General features: G+C 46.0%; 1 protein-coding gene across 12 annotated transcripts in view; it reads right to left on the bottom strand.

Moving 5' to 3' along the window:
- CYLD (CYLD lysine 63 deubiquitinase) overlaps window positions 1–22,043 on the bottom strand; it is a 434,005-nt gene that overhangs the window by 139,256 nt on the left and 272,706 nt on the right. For all 12 annotated transcript variants that reach the window (XM_085638705.1, XM_085638699.1, XM_085638698.1 and 9 more), the window contains one exon: window positions 14,728–14,850. In XM_085638705.1, coding sequence (XP_085494831.1) covers window positions 14,728–14,850 — 123 coding nt within the window. The remainder of the gene's footprint in view (window positions 1–14,727; window positions 14,851–22,043) is intronic.

Here is a 22,043-nt window from a genome sequence, read left to right as displayed (position 1 = left end):
CTCGCTTCAAGATTCTAAAAGTCTTACACCTTGTGTGGAATGCATAAGTGGGTTTATAATGGTATTACTCAATTCAATCAGCTTATGTATCTGGGCCACAATCCCAATTTCCCTTACTGTGATCATGAGGGCTTCAGGGATGCCTGGGGAAGGGGCAACCTACTTATCTTAGGACAGTTATTTGAAACAGACGTTTTCTCTTCCTTTTTGCGCATACGACAGTTCTCTTTCCGATCCACTGCCTTCTTTAGGTACCTTCAGATGAGCCATTTTATTTTTAGTCTTACGGATGAAGATCTTAACTATATTGATAGCGCCGATTTGAACCTTATAAGGAATGCTTCTCTTAAGAAAAACATCGGGCTGGTCTAGAAGGTGATCTATAGAATATTATGGCTGACCCATTCCAGCTGCGGGCAGATAAATGGAGTTCTCTCCTCAACACTGAAGTATTCTTGGCGGACCTTAGGCGCAGTAATGTGCAGTTTGACCTAGCCTAGAATGTATCTTATATTAAAGTACATCACCTGAAATGTATCAACAATTGGTATTATATCCCTCATTGTCTCTTTGTAATGAAGTTTCGATCAGACGACCGGTGCTTCCATTGTGGATCAGCAGGAGCTAATGCGGTTCATGTTTTTGCATCTTGCTCCGCATCGCATTTGTATTGGGAATTTGTCTTCGGTAAGCTCTATGCTATTTCAAACTTAGAAGTGGTAGCGGATCCGAAGTTCATCATGTTGGGTCATTAACCAGTTAATCCACTCTATCAATGGGCCTTATACTTCTTTTTTAAATAGCTAGCAAGGTTCTGGCACGATTTTGGCTTTCTAGTGAGTCTCCTGATCCTTGGATCTGGCGGCGTGAATTCTGGAGCATAAGAAGACAGGAGATGGTTATAACTGAAAATTATTCTTGCGGAAAAAAGCTCATTCGGATTTGGGACCCCGTTGGGGCTGGCTGGCAGATGTAGCTGTCAACAGGACATGTCCGCTTAGGTACATTTCCATTATTTTTTCCTTTTTCCGCTTCCCTCTACCTATTTATTTATTTTTAATCTTTTTATTAACCATTTTCTCAGTTGCGAAAAGCAGTGACACATTAATATTTTGAGAGACAGGAAGTACAGGATGTTGCGATATAACACTTTCATCCGGTACACCTAGAACAAATAAGTAGGCAATGCCCCACATGCAGGTATTAGTCACATTACATAACAATGATAACTCAATGGAGGATCCCAAAACTCTCCCTTCCAATCCCACTCCCACAGAATCATTAGAAACCCCTATACTCCACCCACCAACCACAGACCTTTTCCCATTTCCATGGGCATTCCCGAATCTCAAACTACCTTTTTAGCTGCTTTACAGGACAGGCCCATAAGATGTGAAAGAAGAAGCCAGTTTTCTGACACCCCTGGCGCAGTGGTCTGTGTTGCAACGTCCCAACCTGTGCATGAGTGCTCTGGTGAGCAGGATCTATGGAGGATACGGAGCTATAGAAGACGAAATCTGACCCGGATTGCTACCTCTCTAGGACTTTGAATCGCTTCCTCTCAGTCATAATTTTCTATCTTTCCTATGTCCTCTTCCCAAGCCTCCCGCAAGGCCCTGAGTGGGACTGATGCGTTATTCATTATTTTCCTATATATTAGGGATGTTGCCTTGTCTAGGATTGGTTCTAGCAAGAGCCTATCCTCCAGAGGAGTGTGTTCCAGCAGCTGTCCCCCCTCAGGATATAGGGGCATAGCGCATGCCCCACCTGCAGATATCAGAAATTGTCTCTATCTGACATCTGGAATTCTACCTGATGGTCAGCAAAAGAGATTATAGCCGGTCAACTCCAGACATCCTCAAGGTGGTCTATACCCAGAATCCCCCATCTATGAAACCCGTGCAGGTTCCCCGTGTCTTGTAATAGGTCACTATCCCATAGCTGGGTACTTTCCGTTAGCTTATCCGCCCATCCAAGGAATTTAGTGGCCTCTCGCCATGCGCGGATAACTGTTTTTGTATGATATAGTGCTGCAGGATATCCTAGCCGTCCCATCACAAAATGGTCTACTCTATGGGCTGGCTCTCCCTTGTCTGCGAACACCCAGTCGTTGATCGCAACCATCTGGGCAGCCCAATGGTACTTCCTGGCGTCAGGGAAGGCCAGGCCCTCCTCATAGACACTCCTCTGGAGTTTGCACAATGCTATCCTGAAGCCAACCCCGTCCCATAAAAGCTTTAGCTGATTGCAGTCTACTTTGCGGAACAAGTCGATAGGTAATTTGTAAGGGGTATTCTTTAGGGCATATAACAAACGTGGCCCTCCCCATCAAAGATATCAACAGTCGCCCCCAATGTGCCACATCGCTTCGCAACCTTTCCAGCTGTGGTAGCAGTTTATCAGCCAGGAAGTCTCTCATTTCTTGAGATATATATACCAAGGTATTTAAATATGTCTTTTATTTGTAACAGTATTCCGCTCGCTCGCAGGGACGGGGCCCTGTCCGTAAGGTTAAACATGAGGGACTTATCCCAGTTAATCTGGTAGCCTGAATAGCTTGTGAAGAGCTGGAATATGTGGAGTAGCCCGTCGATGGTGAAATGAGGTTGTGTGGCGTATAGCAAACGTCGTCGCCATATAAAGACACCAGCAGGTCCAGCCTAATCCATACAGCTATGGGTTCAAGTGCAAGTACAAAGAGAAGAACAAGTTACTCACCTTCGGTAGCGCTTTTTCTGGTGGATACAGTATCTGCCTGTGGATTCCTCACCTTGTGAATATCCCCTGCGCCAGCAACATTAGGACATTTTTTGCAGCTCTCCACGCCAATGAGGACGACGTCACAATAGCATGGCTCCGCACGCGGCTCCGCTGACATCACTGGAGCCATAAGAGAGCCTCGTCTGCGTGATGACGTCAGTTCCGCCCTTTTTTTCCGTGCCTTCGAGGCACACGGACGGACCGACAACAATATATATATACACAGTATACACAGTACATAATATTCAAAACAACACACACAGTGTGAAGTCAAAATAGGAAAGCAAAAGAAATAACACACTTCCTTTGACAGCAACAGATAGATTTTATCATATTAACACTATTGTAGGTATACAAGGGTGGACAACGGGGAGGCGGGCGGGTCAGTGAGGAATCCACAGGCAGATACGGTATCCAACAGAAAAAGCGTTACCGAAGGTAAGTAACTGGTTCTTCTGATGGATACATCTGCCAGTGGATTCCTCACCTTGTGAATAGAGTACCACAGCAGTCCCCACTCCCGGGAATCATTTCCTGTATGTCGAGAATCCTTTGTGGAGGTGGGAATGCTCGACACACAGTAGTGTCCAGTATCGCCCCTATGAATAGGTTGCGCTGAGAGGTCACCAGGTGAGATTTGGGCACGTTTATCGAGAAACCCAATTTGTACAACAGCTGAGTTGTAACCAGCAGATGATGAAGCACCTTCTCTGGCGACTCCGCTTTGATCAGCCAGTTGTTCAGATAGGGGAAAACTGGAATCCCCGACCTTCTGAGATGAGCTGCCACCACTGCCATCACCTTGGTGAAGACTTGAGGTGCAGTAGTAAGACCAAACGGGAGAACCGCAAATTGATAATGTTGCGACCCTACCGTAAAACGGAGATACTACTTCCTGTGAGACTCCAGGATCGGAATATGAAAATACTTATCCTACAAGTCGATCGACACCATCCAGTCCTCCTGTTGCAGCGCTTGAAGAACCTGAGCAAGGGTGAGCATCTTGAACATCTCCTGCTTCAGAAAAAGGTTCAAAATCCTGAGATCCAGGAATGGACGTAGCCTGTCACCCTTCTTGGGTATCAGGAAATACCGGGAGTAGCATCCCTGACCTCATTCACGCTCTGGAACCACCTCTATCGCACCTTTTGTCAGTACTGTTAGGATTTCCTCCTGCAGGAGAAGAAGATGGTCCTCTGAGCAAGCACCTTGGCAAAGAGGGTAATTTGGAGGGAATTCCCAAAAGGGAAGAGCATACCCATTTTCCACAAGATTTAGAACCCAAAGGTCTGAAGTGACCGATTCCCAATCGTGCAGAAAATGGGTAAGCCGACCCCCCACAGGACCAACAAGATCCAGAATTGTGGATCTAGGGTTGCTTTGTTGTGGCAAGAGGGAGGGAGGTGGAGGAGGAGGAGGGCTGATGACCTCGTGCATGACCTCTGTTCTTGCCCCTGTAGGTCTTATACAGGTTATTTTGCTGCTGCTGCTGCTGAGGCTGCCTGTAGGACCGAAAGGACGACCTCCCAAAACCTCTGTACCTTCTTTAAGAGGAACCTCTAGGCTGGGCCTGCAGGCCCAGAGACTTAGCTGTGGCTTTGCTGTCCTTGAACCTTTCCAAGGCTGCATCTGCTTTCTTCCCAAACAGTCCAGAACCGTCAACGGGTAGGTCTAGAAGTGTTGCCTGCACATCTGGAGAGAACTCCAATGACTTAAGCCAAGTACTTCTTCTTGTGGCAACCAAGGAGCCCATGAACCAGGCAACAGAGTCTGCAGTGTCCAAATCACTCTGAATAACTTGACAAGCAGCTGCTTGAGTGTCCGACAAGACCTCATTAAAATTCTGCCTATCCTCCTCAGACAATTTAGGAGTCAGCTGTTTAGCAGAGTTTATTAGGGCGGGGATGTAACGGCCCAAAAGACAGGTGGCATTTGTGGACTTCAAGGCCATACTTGCCGAGGAGAACACTTTCTTGGCTGACTGGTCAAGCTTTTTTGACTCTCTATCAGCCGGAACTTGAGGAAATGCTCCAGCAGACTTCTTTGAACAGGCAGCTTGAACCACCAGACAATCAGGAGAAGAATGAGATGTTAGGAAGTCCAGATCTCCTGGAGCAGCCCTGTACCTCCTAGCAACAGATCTTGACACTCCTGGAGCCGAAAAGGGCTTACGCCAAACCTCCATAACTGGCTCAGTGATGGCATCATTGAAAGGAAGCAAAGGTTCTACTACAGTGGAGGGAGAATGAAGAACCTCCGTCAAGATATTGGACTTAAATTCAGCCTCGGAACCGGCGTCGGCGGCGCCACACACGACTTCGATGGAGCCGGAGTCGAACACGGATGCAGAGGCACAGCCTGAGCCGAACGAGGTCGAGCTGGCGGAGGCGGAGATGAAGGGTGCGGCATCGATTTCCTCGGCGCCGGGAAATGCCAAGATGGCGCCGCTGGAAGGAAACGCATAAAGGGAGACTGAGCATAGGCCTGAGGAACCCCCAAATTAAAGGCCATCGGACCCATGGGACCCGAAGGTGCTCCAGAGGGGTACATTGCTCTTGAAAAGACACCATACATGGCATTCAAGTAATGCCAGGGAAAGGTGGGTAAGGGTCCAATAAAGGCTCCGGCTGAGGCATTACAGGACTAGGGCTAATCGGCGCCGACGGTGGAGCCAATGAAGTTGACGACTCATCAGGTACCGGAGCCTCTTCCACCGGAGCATGCGTCGGAGATGGAGCCGGAGCTGGAGAACGCTCCGGAGTAGCTGCAGGCAAAGCCGGATGAACAGGTGAAGCCAGATTCAAAGCCGAAGGAGAAGGAGAATAATAGTCCTTATGATGCAGGGGAACTGGAGAAGTCTATTTCGTAGCCGTCTCCTTATCTGAACGGCGTTGAGAGCCGTGCCTCGTCTTCTTATGCTTCTTTGATTTTGAAGCATGACCCGACTTAGACTTCGAACCCGACCTCGACCTGGACCCGCGACCTCGATCATCTTCGACCTCTCTTCTCCTTCCTCATCTTCGCCCTGAACAACTTGGTCTCTCTCACCTTTAAAGCCTTTGGGTTCATCTTACGGCAGCAAGAGCACCCCTCGACGTCGTGATCCGACGACAGGCACCAGACACAATCTTCGTGAGGATCCGGGATGGACATATGTGTTCCGCACTCTCTACAGGGCTTGAACCCAGACTTCCTCGACGACAAGCAAGAGAAGACCAGAAAAACAATCCAGAAAAACAAAGTAACTAGATAAGCTACTTAGAGTCACAGAAAACCGTTAGCGTCGACGGCGAGGAAAAAAGGGAACCGACGTCATCACGCCGACGAGGCTCTCTTATGGCTCCGGTGACGTCTGTGAGAAAGTGCCATCTTTCTTGCATGGTATGCCCCCACTTTTTGCTGAATTGCTGAATGTACTTTGACTGAGTGTGCCCTGGACTCCTGCCAATCAGGTGCCCAGGACCTATGTTCCTTCCCTAAAACACAAAAGCCAAATTGGCAAACCCTGGCCACATGTCAGCCCCTGGTAAATGGTACCCTAGGTACCCAGGGCATTGTGACCAGGGAAGGCCTCTAAGGGCTGCAGCATTCATTGTGCCACCCTTAGAGGCCCTGTACCCTTACACACACACTGCCCATGCAGGCTGAGTGGCTGGGTACAAGACAAAACAAAGAGTTGACATGGCACACATCCCTGTGTGCCATGCCCACCACCTACACTGCCATGGCATATATCAGCCACTTCTCTAGCTGGATGCCCTATGCCAATGGTGTGGGCACAGGAGCAGGAGCCCTGTGCCCCTACAGTACCCAGGTCCATTCCTGGGCACTGTAAGTGCAGTGCTGCCATTTAAGAGTACATGGTGCTGTGAGCTCGTCAAACACAAACTCCACAGCACCATAATGGCAACACTGAAGACTGAGAAGTTTGGTATCAAACTTCTCAGCATATTAAACCCACACTGATGCCAGTGTGGGATTTAAAGTACCAAGCACCCCAGAGGGCATCTTAGAGATGCCCCCTACAACCTAACCTACAATCCATGTCTGTTCTGACGCTGCCTAGGCTGCCACACAGCAGACATGTTGCTGGACCCCTGGGTAGGAGAGCCCCTGATCTCCTGGGTCTGCAACAATGCACATCCTGGGCGAGGTGCTAAATCTCCTCCCCCAGGATGGGCAGGGGGAAGCTTCAAAGGCATGCCGCCTCTGTGAGCTTCCCCAGGCCTCTGCAACCCCCCACTCTGGCGGGAAGCTAGGCCGGAAACCCTAAATAAGGACAGGGGATGTGCCAGCCTGCCAACCCCACCCCTCAGGTGGGGGAGGCAAGGTGAAGCACATCTCCGAGCTCTCGCCATCTTGAAGATGGGAAGCCCTGCCCAATCAGGACTAGGCTACTGCCCCCCTCCCACAGGAGAGAGGCAGGATAGGGTGTGTACCCACCCCAGGACAGGGACCCATTGGTCCCTGCCCTTCACCTACCTGTAACGCCCCTAAATCTAGTATTTAGGGGCACCATGAACCTTCCTTCCCCAGATTCCAGATTCCGAAATCCGAAGTAGAGCTAGAAGAAAGAAGACCTGCCCTGCAGCTGCTAAGAAGAGGAAGACACCAACTGCTTTGGCCCCAGCCCTACCGGCCTGTAAACCCTCCAACCTGCTCCAACCCAGCATCTCGTGGCCAGCAACCTCACAAACCCCAGAGGACCTGGCTACCTTTTGCCTCTAAGCCCCCTGGGATTCCCATGAGTAGAGGATCTACTTAAAATCTACTTCTAATCCCTGGCAGCAGCCCGGAACCGCGAACCCAGCACACGCTGCACCCGCCAAGCCTGGCCTGTGCCAGAGTGAACAAAGACCACGAGGATGACCCCACGGCGACAGTGACCCAGAGTCCGGCACCCAAGGACCTCCCTCGACACTCCTGAAGAAGCCTGCAGCCTCAGAACCAGGTGCCCCCCCCCAACCGCGATCAACAGAGGGTAAGATTTCCCGATACCAAAAGGCACCCCTGCACCCGGCGCCCCACGGCCCCCTGTGCCCAATCCCAGGGTACCTACCTATCCTCCAACTACCCAACTTACCTCTCAAAGTGGTGGTGGCACCTGAAGAATCTTCGTCCCCGAACTTGCAGTCTTTTTCTAAACCGGAGATTTCCCATTGAAATCAAATGAGCGCCCGAAGGCTCAAAAGCACCCTGCACCCAGCCGCCCGAGTGGCCCTGGCGGTGCAACCTCTACACCTATCTACTTCCCCACTTGCCCTGAGTAAGTGACCAGGAGCCCAGCTCCCACAGCTGCGTGGCCTGCTAGTCAGCAGCCACCAACCAAGGCACCCCTACCTCTCATAGGATAACATTGGGCCTAACTCTCTCTACACCCGGCCGCCCTTGTGCCGCTGAGGGTGAACCAACTGTACCTACCTGACCCTGGGAGACCCCTGAGTCTATGCCCAGAACCTTATCTCTGCCAGTCGAGTACTTACTTTTAAACCGATAACTACATTTTCTCCATAGGGTAACATTGGCTGGACTTTTCAAAACTTAAAATATTCACCAAGAATCAGCCAAGTAACAAAAGCGAAAATACTCACCTGCTCTTAGGTGAGCTCCCAGTGCTGGATCTTGGTGCCCAGCACTGACTCTGAAACATACTTACAACTGTACTTACCAGTAACCCAATTGTCTCCCATAGGAAATCATTGACTGTTTTTCTGTGAAATTTCTTCTGTCAATTTCTGCAAACTTTAATTATTCTTTAAAAATCGTATAATTTCTGAAAACGTAATTACTTACCTGTTTTGGATAAAGGTCCCAGTACTGAGCCTAGGCACCCAGTTCTGGATTACAAAAGTAACGAGAACATACTATACCTGAAACTTGAATTTTCTGCCATAGGGAATCATTGACTGTTTTCTATTAAATATTTTCTAAGTGTCAACTTTTAAAATAGCAAAATATTGTCTAAAAATCATCACAGTAAGTAAGTCGACTTTTATCACTTGATTCCAAATATTGACCCAGGACTGAATCTAGGATCCAGTCCTGGAATTCCAAAAGTAATCCTAAAAGTAATATGTGGCAAATAACTTGAAACTTCCATTTAACTCAATGCATTATTGTGTTTAGAATTGTGTTGCCTATTGCAACCACTTGTAACTTTCTACAAAAGTTAATTGCATATTCCAAAAGTATTTATACAAAGCATCTCATTCTGAGAAAGTATATTTTAATACCTATTGTTGGTTCTAAAATAAAACAAGCATATATTTTTTATATATAAACCATTGGCCTAGAGTTCAGTTATAGAGTGTGTGAGACCATTTGCTGGCTGAGTGTGTGCAACAAATGCTTTACACTGTCCTCTGATACTGCCTTACTGCTCGACCAAGCTACCACTTTAGATAGTAAGGCTATATCTAACTTTAGCCTCTGCCAAACCTCTGGGGACTGTGGACTCTGTACACCCTGTACCTATTTGGGAACAGTATATACAGAGCCACTTTCTCACAACGTCAGCGGAGCCGCGTGCGGAGGCATGCCATTGTGATGTCGGCGTGGAGAGCTACAAAAAATTTCTGAATGTTGCTGGCGCAAGGGATATTCAAAAGGTGAGGAATCCACTGGCAGATGTATCCATCAGAATAGGGGATAAAGGGCACCCCTGCAGTGTACCATTATAAAGAGCGAATGGGCGGGAGACAACGCCATTCACTCGTACCCTTACCAGGGGGTTTTGACCATAGAAGCTTTACCCAGGCACAGAATCATGGGCCAAACCTCTCCAGTACAGTGAATAGGTAATGCCACTCAATGCTATTAAATGCTATTCGGGCATCTAGCAATAGCAACACTGCTTCCTCCTCCTTCCTAGTCCTGGTCAAGTGCATCACGCCACATAGGTGTATCAAGTTTAGCCTAGAGCTTCTATGAGGCATAAACCAGGACTGATCAGTGTATACTATTGATGTTATAATATCGCAGAGCCTGGTCGCAAGGACTTTTCCCAATACCTTGGTCTCTAAATTTAGCAGGGAAATTGGAACAATAAGAGCTGCAGTCTTTGGGAGGTTTTAGAAGCGACCACTATCATGGCGATCCGTTGGTCCCCTGGAAGACAGCCCACTGTTTTGGCCTCCTGAAACATGTTGAACATATGTTGCGCCACCACATCTACTGTGCCCTTGTATAACTCAGCAGGAAGTCATTGGGACCAGGGGCCTTGCTGGTTTGTAAGTCTTGGATGGCTCCTTCTATCTCCTCAACTGTGAAATCTAGTTCCAACTCATTTTTTATCATGGTTCGCTAGAGTGGGAAGCTGGACTTCCTTAAGAAGGTCAACACAGTCCTCCCCTGTTCTAGTGGAGGTAGACGTATAGTGCTTCAATAATCGGCAAACACTGCATTGGTTTCTTCCCCAGTTTTAAGTATGCGCCCCCCAGAATCATGGATTTCCAACCCCCACTTCCGTTCCCTATCTCTCTTCTCCAACCAGGCTATCATCGTGTTGGCCTTATCTACCACATCATAAAGTCGCATCTGCGACACACGTGCCTGTGCCCTGGCAGCGTTTACTACCAGGCCCTCATTGCCTGCTGCTTGAGACGGACCCGGTGCTCACAGTAGAGTTAGACGCGCACCACTCAGTGCCGCTGCCTCCAGCCGATTAACCGCGTCCTCAAGGGCCTCGTATTTCGCCGGGGGATTGTGCTCCCGCCACAGGTCTACAAGTTCCATGGTGTCCATTAATGCCTTTCAGATGCGTCTCTTACAGCAATACTATGTCCAGGGCATGCCTACGAAGGTACTGTAAAATTACTGTTCACTTTATCTGGTTGCCTAATCCGTTTACGCTCCAGGATTTGACTCCGATTACGGGGTTCCTCTGGGATCCTATGAGGTTTGGTCTGTATGTTTCCCCATGGCAGGGGGGTAGGCCATAACAGTCTAGTTACATTAGACCTGGATTGGTGCATTTCTGTACTATGGTCAGAGAGGGGACCCTCATCCTCTGCTCCCCCGCCGCCAAGATTTGCTTCTTTGCGTTCACTGCTGCTAAGCAAAAAACAACAAAAGGTAATCCAACAGGTGCGGACCCTACAGTGAAAAACCCAAGGATGTAACCCCCCCCAATTCAGCTACCCTGCTCTGTGGGTTCTGAACCACCCACCATCCCAACTTGCAGAGCGCATGTTGCCCATGAAACAACATTAGTAGGGTGAGCCAGTGCCATCAAGAAAGTCAAGCCATCATTGCTTGCCTCTTGTTACCCCATTATACCGGCTGTTCTTCAGTTCCTACTAGCATTCCAGTTTGTCCAAGCCTATCCCCTCGGAGCCCCCCACATAGCATGAAAATCAGAGCATAAAAGATGAATTCAAGTACCGGATAGTCAAACTGCACATGATCAGTCTCTTAGTACCGTCTACAGGTATCATAGTGGAATTGGTGTGTTGTAACACTGCTGTCTACCCCGGCAGTCACTTCTCTTTCCTGTGAGGCAGTAATTCCTTTAGTAGTTTCTTCCTGTCGACCTCTCGGACGTCCTTGTCGTCTGTCTCGGGGAGCTGAATGGCAGACAGTGCGCCAGCCCTCGAGCCACTCCCATGCCTCCTCTGGAGTGTTGAAGTTCCAAGATTTCCCTTCCGATACCACTCGTAGCCACTCTGGGTATAGCATGTATTTGACTTCTTTGATCCGAAGCTCCCGTTTCACCGCCTCGAAGCTTCGACGTTGGACCTGTGACGTGAAATCTGGAAACGTTATCACTGCATTCTTATATAGGAGGTCCCCATGTGAGCGCGCTGTCTGTAGAATTGTGTCCCTGTATGATCTACAAGAGTATAGGGTGCCCCAAAAAATGGAAGAACATTTGGGGGGCTTGGCAGACTTACTGAGGACTGTAATATGGAAACTGTGATGTAACAGAAATCTTTGGTCTCTCCTCATTAAAGTGTAATGTATTGTGAACAAGAATGTTAACTGTAAATGAAATGTGGCACAAATAAGCTTCATCCATGATGACATTGTCATCACATACGTACCAATAAAAAGAGCATAACAAAAATAAATAATAAAAAAAAAGAATTGCGTCCCTATCACGATAATTCAAGATCCTCGCTATAATCGTCCTGGGCGGTACACCCGGCTTCTGCTTGGGGATCGGGGCCCTATGTGAGCATTCAATTGTGAAGAAATTCGAGAGGCGTTTGGGTCAGAGGCGATTAAGTATTAAGTCTTCAAGGAAAAGGTCCACGCTCAGACCTTCAGCCCCTTTAGGGAACCCCGCCACTTTTTATGTTATTCCTTTGTGCGTGGCCCTCCTGGTCATCCAGTCGAGCCATGTCCACCTGCTACTTCGTGAGGAGTTGCACCTGCTCTTCTAGCTACTTTGATGAAGACTGCACCGACTGACGTTAGTTGCTGCCACGGAGACCTTTTATGAAGGTCAGTTCTGCGGAGATTCACATCCATCGTTACACTAACCAATTTGGGTTCGATAGTTCCTTTCAGGTCATTTATGGCTGCATTATGGCACTGAGCAACGGCTCAGTCGCCTCCACCTGATATAGCTGTTCTCCAGGAGCCCTCAGCCCTGTCCTCGCCACCGCATATTTGTCGCAAATCTCTCAGGCTTCATCTTACACTCTCGGATATGGTTGAGTGGGATAGGCAGCCAGACCTCAACTCACACCTGGCCCCGTTTTGTTTCCTTTCTGCCAGGGGGACTCTCCTAGTTCTCCCTGGGTATAGTGTAGGGAATCGGGCTCTGTCCCCCAATCCCAGCACTGTTCAAAGTCTACCAGTGCTTCTTATGCGGAGGGGGGTCAGCCCCCCTGCATATTGAGTCCTTAGGGTGGAGGCATCTGATGGACCATCATGCGGTCTCAGTGTGTGTCTGTTCTAGTATGTGGGCTTGAACTCTCCCAGAGGCCTCCGTTCACTAGTGGCCTCCGCTCACTAGCAGCCCCCGCCACAATGTTTTATTCTTGCCCATCTCTCAGGGGGAAAACCGCCTCGTGTCTCGCCTCCCGTTTGCTCAGCGTCAGTAGATGCACTGACAGGCGAGTTTCCACCACCCTCTGCACAGCTCTGCCGGGGGAAGAAGTTTCTCGGACGAGGCGTGCTCTACCACGGTGCCTCCCAGTGGTTCCAACTCACTGTGGCACCGGGGCCTTCTTGTCACTTCTCCGTCCTCAGGCCCTCAGCAGGCCCCCCCGCCCGGACTCTCCTAATGCAGCCCGCAAATTTGGGTTTGTCTTTGGGCTCCCTCCCCATGTAGAGAGCCGGCCCAGGCTTTCTCTCACTTGCCGCTCAGCCAGGATCGCAGACCCTCCCCCCCCCATCAGCAGCTCCGGCTGTGCACAACGCCTCAGCTCTTCCAGTCCCTCCGTGGAGCCCGATCCCGACCAGATCACTCTTCGCCCCCCTCGTCCCAGCCGCTCTCCCGGTCCACAGGTGTGTGCGGCTTCTCTAGAGTGTGTTGCAGTGGTCATGGCCCGTAGGTCCACTCACTGTCTAGCCTGGTGCCTCAGTCTTGATCGGTCTCTCATGCCGGTTATTGAGGGTGAACCGGCCGTCGCTGTCTCATATATCTGTCTTCCCAACACCGCCATTAGGGTGCAATGCCAGCAGGAACAGAAGAATAAGCGGATAGAAGGTTCTTTTTAATGATATAAGCACAGAGCTCAGCTAGTGTGCGGCCATCTCGATTGGAGCCCAAGCCACACAACCCCACCACCTATTTTTCATTATTTAGTACATGATAGTTTATTCTTCTCATTTTTTTCTCTTCTATTTCTGGGAAGGATAAATTATTTATTTTGGTTAGACAAATGGTCTCTCTATGGGTCAGTGCATTATTTTTCCTTTTGCTATTTACTGTGCTCTCATATTTATATTTTTTTGTTAAGTATTGTATTTGGTCCCCTATCTCTGCTATGTTGCTGTTTTCTTGTTCAGCTGGTAAAAATAGATATATTAAAAAAAAAAGGCAGAGGGAGAAAAAGTTTAAGCTATATGGCAGTAAAGTAGGCGCTGTGCTGAGGGTCAGACTATTTTTTTGGAGTAGGCACTGTTGATTAGTGAGGGCACCAACAAAGTTTAGGGAGTGAGTGTGCACATGCAGACATGTGAGCACTGAAGTTGGGGGTTGGGTATGAATGCAAGATTAGTCTTTTTTGTTACTTTTTGGAAAAGAGATGCATGTAGGGTGCACTAATAATTCTAGTTTTCTTAGGTAAATTTAGGTACTAGCATTTCATTCTTTGTATAAAACCTTACCTATGTTCAAAGAGAATGCTATTACCCACTCTTCCGGTAAGCCAGCGGGGGGAGGAGACTAATCCCCCCTCGTCCCGGCTGCTCTCCCGGTCCATAGGTGTGTGCAGCTTCACTACTGTGTGTTGCGGTTGTCATGGCCAGTAGGCCCACTGGCCAGCCTGGCGCCTCAGTCTCGATCGGTCTCTCGTACTGGCTACTGAGGGTGAACCGGCTGCTGCTGTCTCATATATCTGTCTCCCCAACACCGCTAATAGGGTGCATTTCATTCTTTGCATAAAGCCTTGCATATGTTGCAAGAGAACACTATTCCATGGAGGTCCAGCATGACAATTTAAATGGGTCAAGGTCAATGAGGAAGGTCCGGGGCTGTCGTGGAACAAAGCACACCAACATTCATGCTTATATACAACTCTTCCTCCTTTATATATTTTGAAGAAACAGCATATAAGAGGGACCGGAAACAGAGCGGACGGTGTCGACAACATAAAATATAGTTTCTGCTAAAAACCTCTGTCCCCTGCCCCCAATCATCTCCCCTTAAATAGGTTATTTTACTAGCTCATCTCCTATTTTCCATACATAGCTGTGTAGTCACATGCTAGCTCAGAGATAGCACAAATCTAGATAGTTTTTCACATGACTGATAAGTAGCAATATCATTTTAGTTACAAAGATCTTGATACATACATTCGAAGAGGATTGACAATCTCTGTTCTGAGAAGGGCCTGTGTCTCACTGTAGTATTCAACGTCACTCTTTCCTTTGGGTCTGAGGAGAACTGTATCTAGGACAGAACTGAAAGAAAACAAGCTGGAAGACACAAAAATAATTCAGAATCTATTCCTCTCTGACTTGCTAAAATCATTACTCTTTTCAGAAGCACATCAAATTTTCAATGCCTCGAGCAACTAGTAAATACGCACATATTTAAGTCATCAAGACTGAAGGTAGACAAGCAATCGCAAATCCAATCGGTCTCGCCTTTAGAATGTAAATGCCAGTCTACTAAATTTGACAATGCTTATTTGAAAAGCATTGTTTAAAAAAACAGTAATACAAAAAAGACGTTTCATAATGTTTCAGAAAAAGGGGTATCTTAAAACTGCACATTGAATTCAATATTTTCAATCTTTATAAACAGCATTGTTCATTTTTAATTACACTACATGCAGGAAACTATGAAGAGAAATTAAAAAGAATATGGACGTATCGGACTGACTTGCACAGGCACAATTCTATTTCCACATGATTTATCTAATGAGGATGCTGAGTACTAAGTACACCTTTTATCTTTAAAACCAGCTGAGTGAATGCAGAAGCATGCCCTTCGCCCAGACCAGCCCAACACGTGCTCCCTGGGTGTGCCAAGGTCTGAGCTTTGATGCAAAACCCAGAAAATTATAACTGTTGCTCTGCTTTTACACAGGGAATGTGGTTGCGAGGGCATAAACTGCATATGGGAGAAAATTCATACACTCCCCCTGAGTGCTCAAAGATAAAGAAACTATGTGAGCCAGAATTATAGAATCATCATATCAAAGGATGGCAAATAAGGTATGCTCTGTGTTGGGGGACAAGGAGAGGAAGAAGGAAGAAACGCCACTGAATAAGAAAGCAAATCAGATTAACAAAATAGCCAGCAAATGATAAGCAATGGGCTGACCTAGAAGCCCATCCTTAGAATGGGTCTTGTTCACAGTAGGACTTCGACAAAACATAGCTAAAACTATCTGTTGGTGAGATGTAATAGCCACCTAATTTAAGGTATGCTTAGCCCAAGTCACTGTATCACACCAAAAACCCTTTAGCCTAAACTGGTAATGTGTAGACTGATTTCGGAATGCAAGGCATTTAGTTAGCGAGGTTTAACATTTGCAAGAATATTGTTTTTTTATCAAATGATTGGTATTGCATGGTTTACATAAATAGCATTCTCACCTGCCAAAGAGATGGAACGATAAAATGCAAGCAAATTCAAGCAACAAATGTTTGCATTTTATGATGATAAATACATTTTAATCATCAGAATAAGGGCTGGTGAGATGTGATCATTTAGTAGAATTTTTATTAGTAGAGTTTCTCCATTATGCGTGGCTATATATTGAAAACAGTATGCAGCCCTTCATTTTCAAAATATTCTTTTACGTCGTTAAATTATGGAAGGGCTCTGCCTTAATCAACTTATATGTTACTTAGGTTTGGCCCGTGTAACCTTTTTACTTAGTTTGTTTAGACTGACCTGTAACTGTACTCTGCTGCTAACACTGCGGCTCTGGTTTTCTTGGGAGATAGGTGAAACAATTCGAATATGGGCTGCCTTGGCTAACGAGGTTTAGGCTTCAAAATGATCTCCTCACTTTACTCTAATCAAACTTTGCCCGTTTTTTGGCTGGGCCCTCACAGGTGAGTCTCAGGTTTCTCTCTTCAGGCCCAGCCTATTCATTTTCATATTTCGACCCAGTACCTAATCTAACCTCTGCTCTTTGGGCACCTAGCCGGGGAATTTAGGTAAAGGGTGGACAGGTTAAGTGTAACTCCTGCATGACTTCCTTGTTTGGACCGATTAAGGGCAGACCAAGCCAGGGACCCTAAATACTCCTTCTCTACATTCCTTGCTCACTAAAACATACATCCCCCTTGGCTTTCCCAATCAGAATAATTATTAACTACAGCGTCCCTTCTTTTCTACCTTAATCTCCCCTCTACTACTCCCTGCACCAGAGCTACTTCAAAATCCTGATCCACCCTCCAAACAGAAGAATGTCAGACTGACACTTACCAGGAGCACTTCTGATACACCCACTAGTCCCCACTGCCCACCACATAGCATCTATGGGTAAGCCCAGAGAACTAAATCTGTGTTGCGTACTGGCCTTCCTGGGTTGCCCCTGCGTCTATTACTGGCAACACCCAACTACTATTGTGGTGTTTAGGCTTCATGCTATGTTGTCCTTGTAGTGAATCTGGGTGGGTCCAGTGTGCTGGTGGTTTGTCTTTATGCTAGGGTGCCCTCCTAGTGATTCTAGGTGGGCAAGAATGACCTACCGTGGTACTTGGTTCTCATCCTGGGTTGCTTCTAAAACTGTTTCAGGGTGGCCCTCACTGATCTACTACTCATGTGATTGAGGTGCAACTGTGTTGCTATCTACTCTGCCACTGGGTAGGCTCTGCTGAGCTACTTCTGTGGTGACCAGGGAAATCCTAGGCTGTACCTATGTTGCTTGGTGGCAGGCCAGAAAAGGGTACTATTGTACTGTTTAAATTTTTTCCTGTGTTGTGCCTACTTCAATTCTACGCAGTAGTTTCTTACTCATAAGATCCAAACTACCAATCCAGCATTCCTAGTAGATAAGCTCACGTTGCATCAGTTTGAATTATTGTGGCCAACCTCTAAACTACATCACTGTACCCAACAGCCTACTCTCTTTTAGCAAGATCTTGCTGACCGTCCCGGAGGACCTCAGGCTACTTAATGGTCAGGATGCTACAAAGTATGTGCTCCTAACTGGCCAGAAACAACTTGAAGGATAACATACAATGGCAAACATTTCATTACCAAACAAAAGCAGCAAGAGGAAAGAAAACCGAAATATTTCTGGATGCATTACCACATCCCAGAAAGGAACGCTGCCCCTTCCAACTTAACTGCACCCTTTTTTAACCTCCCTGTTCCTCTCTAACGTACTCATTTATCCGCCAACTAAAGCACCCCAATTAATCCCATCAAACACTGTTAAAGGCAATCCTTTGGTGCACTCCTTCCCCAACCCACCCTCTAACAGCATCTAGCTCCTCTTCTTTCATTAAAATCACACCAGTGTCTAACCTCTCACGCTTCATCCTCAATGCTTCCAAATATTGTACCATTCTGTATTACACACTCTCTCTCCACAAATCTCAGAAGCAGATCGACGATGACTTTCCCCATACCACCACTAACTTAGGTCCCTTATCGTAAACTATGGCACATAAGGTGTACACCTGGAGCACTAACATACTCGCCTAACTACTCAACCCTCAACGCTGCCAAAGACTCTTACCCTACATTCACTTACTCATTTCCTCTCCTTGCCTTCTAAAGACCATCTTGCCTCAAGAAAAATCTAACACTGGGCATTGCTAAATACCTCTGCTGAAACACCGATCTGAGTTGTAAACTGAGTAATCCCTGCATGAAGCACCAGATCTATCAACTACTTCACAACCAACTAGGAAACTTAAAGGTAAATCAACATCCCTTCCTATACAACAAAAAGCTGGCTAACACCTTGGTAAATGGCAACATCGAATAGAGAAATATAAAAAAAGAGCAACATTTATCCACTGCCAAATTTTCCTCACCGCAACATTCCAACAATAAGTTGCAATCAAATTATTTCAATATCTTTCCAACACCCTGAATAATATGGCGAGTTAGAAGAAATTGCATCTGAAACTGCATGCCCCTCAACAAATGTTGATAGCTGACCTATATTTCAGCAGTAGACCAATCATTAGTTAAATACAATGAATCAGATCTGGCAACTCTTTCCGGCATAATAACTAGCTACTGAAATGTTATAATTGCCGACAGCTCCCTAACCAAAAACAGAAACCACATATTTGATCTATTAACAGATCGTAAACCAGATCTCCCTTTCAACGTATAAGCCTAAATGGGTGACTATGTGATCCCAGAAATTGACCAAATGGGAAAACTGACAAGGGCTGGCTGTGGCACACAAAAACACATTACCCTCATCCTTCAGTAAAGACTTTGGCGTCCCAGAATGCGAAACAATGCACATGCACACGTCTGCTTGCTGTCACTTGCGCTGGGAAGCCTAAGGATAGCCATGCGCTCTATTAAATGTTAATTAATAGTAATAATAATAATGTGTTTCTCTCCATCTGACACTTTCTCAGCCTCCTTCCTCCAAATACACCGACCCCACCCACAAAACTTCGATTTTGCAGAGGCAACAGTGGACTCTATAGCGGACTTCTCAAAAGAGCGCAAAAACCTGTGCAACCTATAAGACCTCAACATCTGTTCCAGTAAACCTGAACTATGCCAGACATCTATCCTACTGTGCATAAATTAAGACTTACATCAGGCACTGGACCAAACATTTGGCAGGCCACACTCTTGATGCTATAACTGCTCCGAGAAGCCTGATATCAATCACGGGAAGCAACCACCAAATCACCAAATTTACATTTAACCTGCCTTTGAGATCTCAAGCTCCCTCTGAATCTATTATAACCAGAGGCCCTAGACTCTAAGAGAATTCTGAACCAAACTCACTACAAGAAAAGCTCTACTTCCTTTCCCTCTGGAATGAAAACACCAGTAAAATTGTTTCACAACTGGCTAACCGAAGCTTCTGATATGGTGATTCCTCTTAAAACACAACTATGAGCCAACAAAAACAAGGCTGTATGGTACAACAATGATGCAAAAGAGAGAAACTTGATGCCTGGAAAGAAAGACGGAAAATGAACAACCTTCATGATAAAAAGCAACTCCAAAGGCAATACAAAATCGACAGAAACTTGATCCAAAAAGGCAAAACGAACATACATTGTTCACGCTACATGCCCTAACTACCAAAGAGATCTTCAAAATAGTCAGAGAATTCCGTACCAAGGCTGAAATGAGGAAAAACCGCTCCAGAACTCTGTCATATTTTTGCGGCATACTCCACTGAAAAAGATGTGGACATTGAATTATACTTCAATTCAAAGGCAAGCGGCAATTTCCAGTCAGCACTTCTACAACTAAAGCTTAACACCATCAATACACAACCCACACTGTGCATCTTTATACCATTAGCTGAAAAGTAATTTAGTGAACCCATCAAAGTCATAATCTTGTCAGGTCCCTTAAAAGATGCATGTCCTCCAAACATCTTCATAACCAGTCTCGTACAATCACCTGTTGCCATTTTAGCAAGGGAGATCATTATTCCGCTGTAAACCGCAAATTGAAAACATCTTTCATTAAACCTGTGCTAAAGAAACAAAGACTTGACCAGGCTAAACCAGCAAGCTACAGACCAATAAAAAATAGACCTTTCTTAGGTAAACTTATTGAAATGGCAGCCTTCTCCCAGATCTCATCCTTCTAACTACCCAGCGTAATATTCCATCGACCGAATGGCTTTGGGGATGGAAGAAACGCAGAATCAGGACTAAAATCTATTTGGAACAACCTCAAGAAATGTGTTCCCCTTTCTGGAGTGGCAGCTTTACTTCTGCCCACCAAATTCTAACCACAAAAGACTCGCTGGTACAGGAATCTCTGGAATGGTGCAGAAATTGATATTACTTTAATGATAAATATCAAACTGTTTCCTTAAAATCGTTTAAGTCCCAATCCTACAACACACAAGTAAGCGTCCCACATGGAACAACAATTTCTGCCCTACTTTTCAATGATTATCCAGCTCTTCTCTCTGACCTTGTGAAATCCTTTAATATTACTTGCTATAACTATGCTAATGATACCCAGTTTGCCTTCAATGTAGAAAATCCTTCTGACATCAACAAATCTGGCTTGAGCAAATATCTATTAGCAATTGAACAAAGGATGCTACTGAGCCACCTCAAATTAAACTCCTCGAAAAGTGAAATTCTCAACTGTGAATCGTGGCAAGATCAAAACTCCATATCTTGGTGGCCCTCAAAAACAGACAGCTGCTAAAATATCAAGCAAAGTAAAACACCTTGGAGTGATCATGAACTCTAAGCTTTCTCTTGAATCTCAAATCAATAAAACTAAGAGAGACAATTACAATGTAATGAGAATATATATTGATATCTTCACAGTCAGGTCTACAGCACAGGATACATGCATATTTACCCCTAGTGATATTACACTTTAGACTATACAAATAGAGCCTCCACTGGACCGCAAAGAAAACAAATTAGCAAGATATAAAGGATCCAGAACACAGCAGCCAGACAAGTCAATAAATTCAACAGACAAGAACACATTACTACAACCTTCAAAGCTCTTCATTTGTTAGCAGTGGGTAAAAGATTATTGTTCAAAGCTCTGTGCATTGCACATTGGGCAATCCATAGGATGGGGCATAACTTCCCACAATCCAAACTCAGCTCATACAATCTAAGGAGAAACCTTAGATAATGTACAACTCCATAACTGACAATCCTACCTACCACACAACCAACTTACATGATCGCTCCTTCGTGGTACAGACATGTAAACTGTAGAATACAAGAAGAACAAAGCCTATCAATGATCTCGAGTTCAGAAGAGAAATAAAGACCTGCCTTTTCACATGTGCTAGACTAAAAAAAATAAAACCACCGACAAAGAAGATCGGTTTGTATATACACTGCATAGGACCCCCATCTCAACTTTCCTTTGCTTACAACCAAAAGAGTTATTCATGGATACATGCCACCACACCATGTCTGCCGGACACCCATCGTGCCTAACATATGACACCAAATGTGAACACCAGCAGATATCGCTACAAAAAAAAACCTTATTTCCATCAAGGCACTACAAATGTTGCCACTCTTCCTAAATACCGGACTTAACTGAACCCTTGCTGCAACTACTAATTGGTTTCTACATGCTGCTTGTGTTCCTATCCTCACACTAATTTGCTTTCACCCCAACCTTACATCACTCTTACATGCTGCTCCAAACACTCCAAGCTTAACACACTACACCAAAACTCTCAGTTTAATGTGAGGTACAGAGAGACACTCCAATAAAATGTCCTCATTTTTAGCAATAATGAACTAATGCCATCAGAATGTACTTTCTTCAAACTTAAATCTAATGGAATCCATCTATCTGTCATTAAAGCTTTCTGCCCACAAATTTCGTAGCACTGGATTTGCATTGAACTTGTGCATGGGGCACTCGCTAGTACTTGACACCCCTTACCCTCAATACTGGTCTAGTTACAAATGGGTGGTATCAACAAGTTTAATTGGCTTTCCAACAGTTAATCAAAATGATTTGGGCACAGGGACTAATTTTC

The sequence above is a fragment of the Triturus cristatus genome, chromosome 12 (genome assembly GCF_964204655.1).
Source record: "Triturus cristatus chromosome 12, aTriCri1.1, whole genome shotgun sequence".
Taxonomy (NCBI): Eukaryota; Metazoa; Chordata; class Amphibia; order Caudata; family Salamandridae; genus Triturus; species Triturus cristatus.
This window is presented reverse-complemented; position numbering and strand designations above follow the sequence as displayed.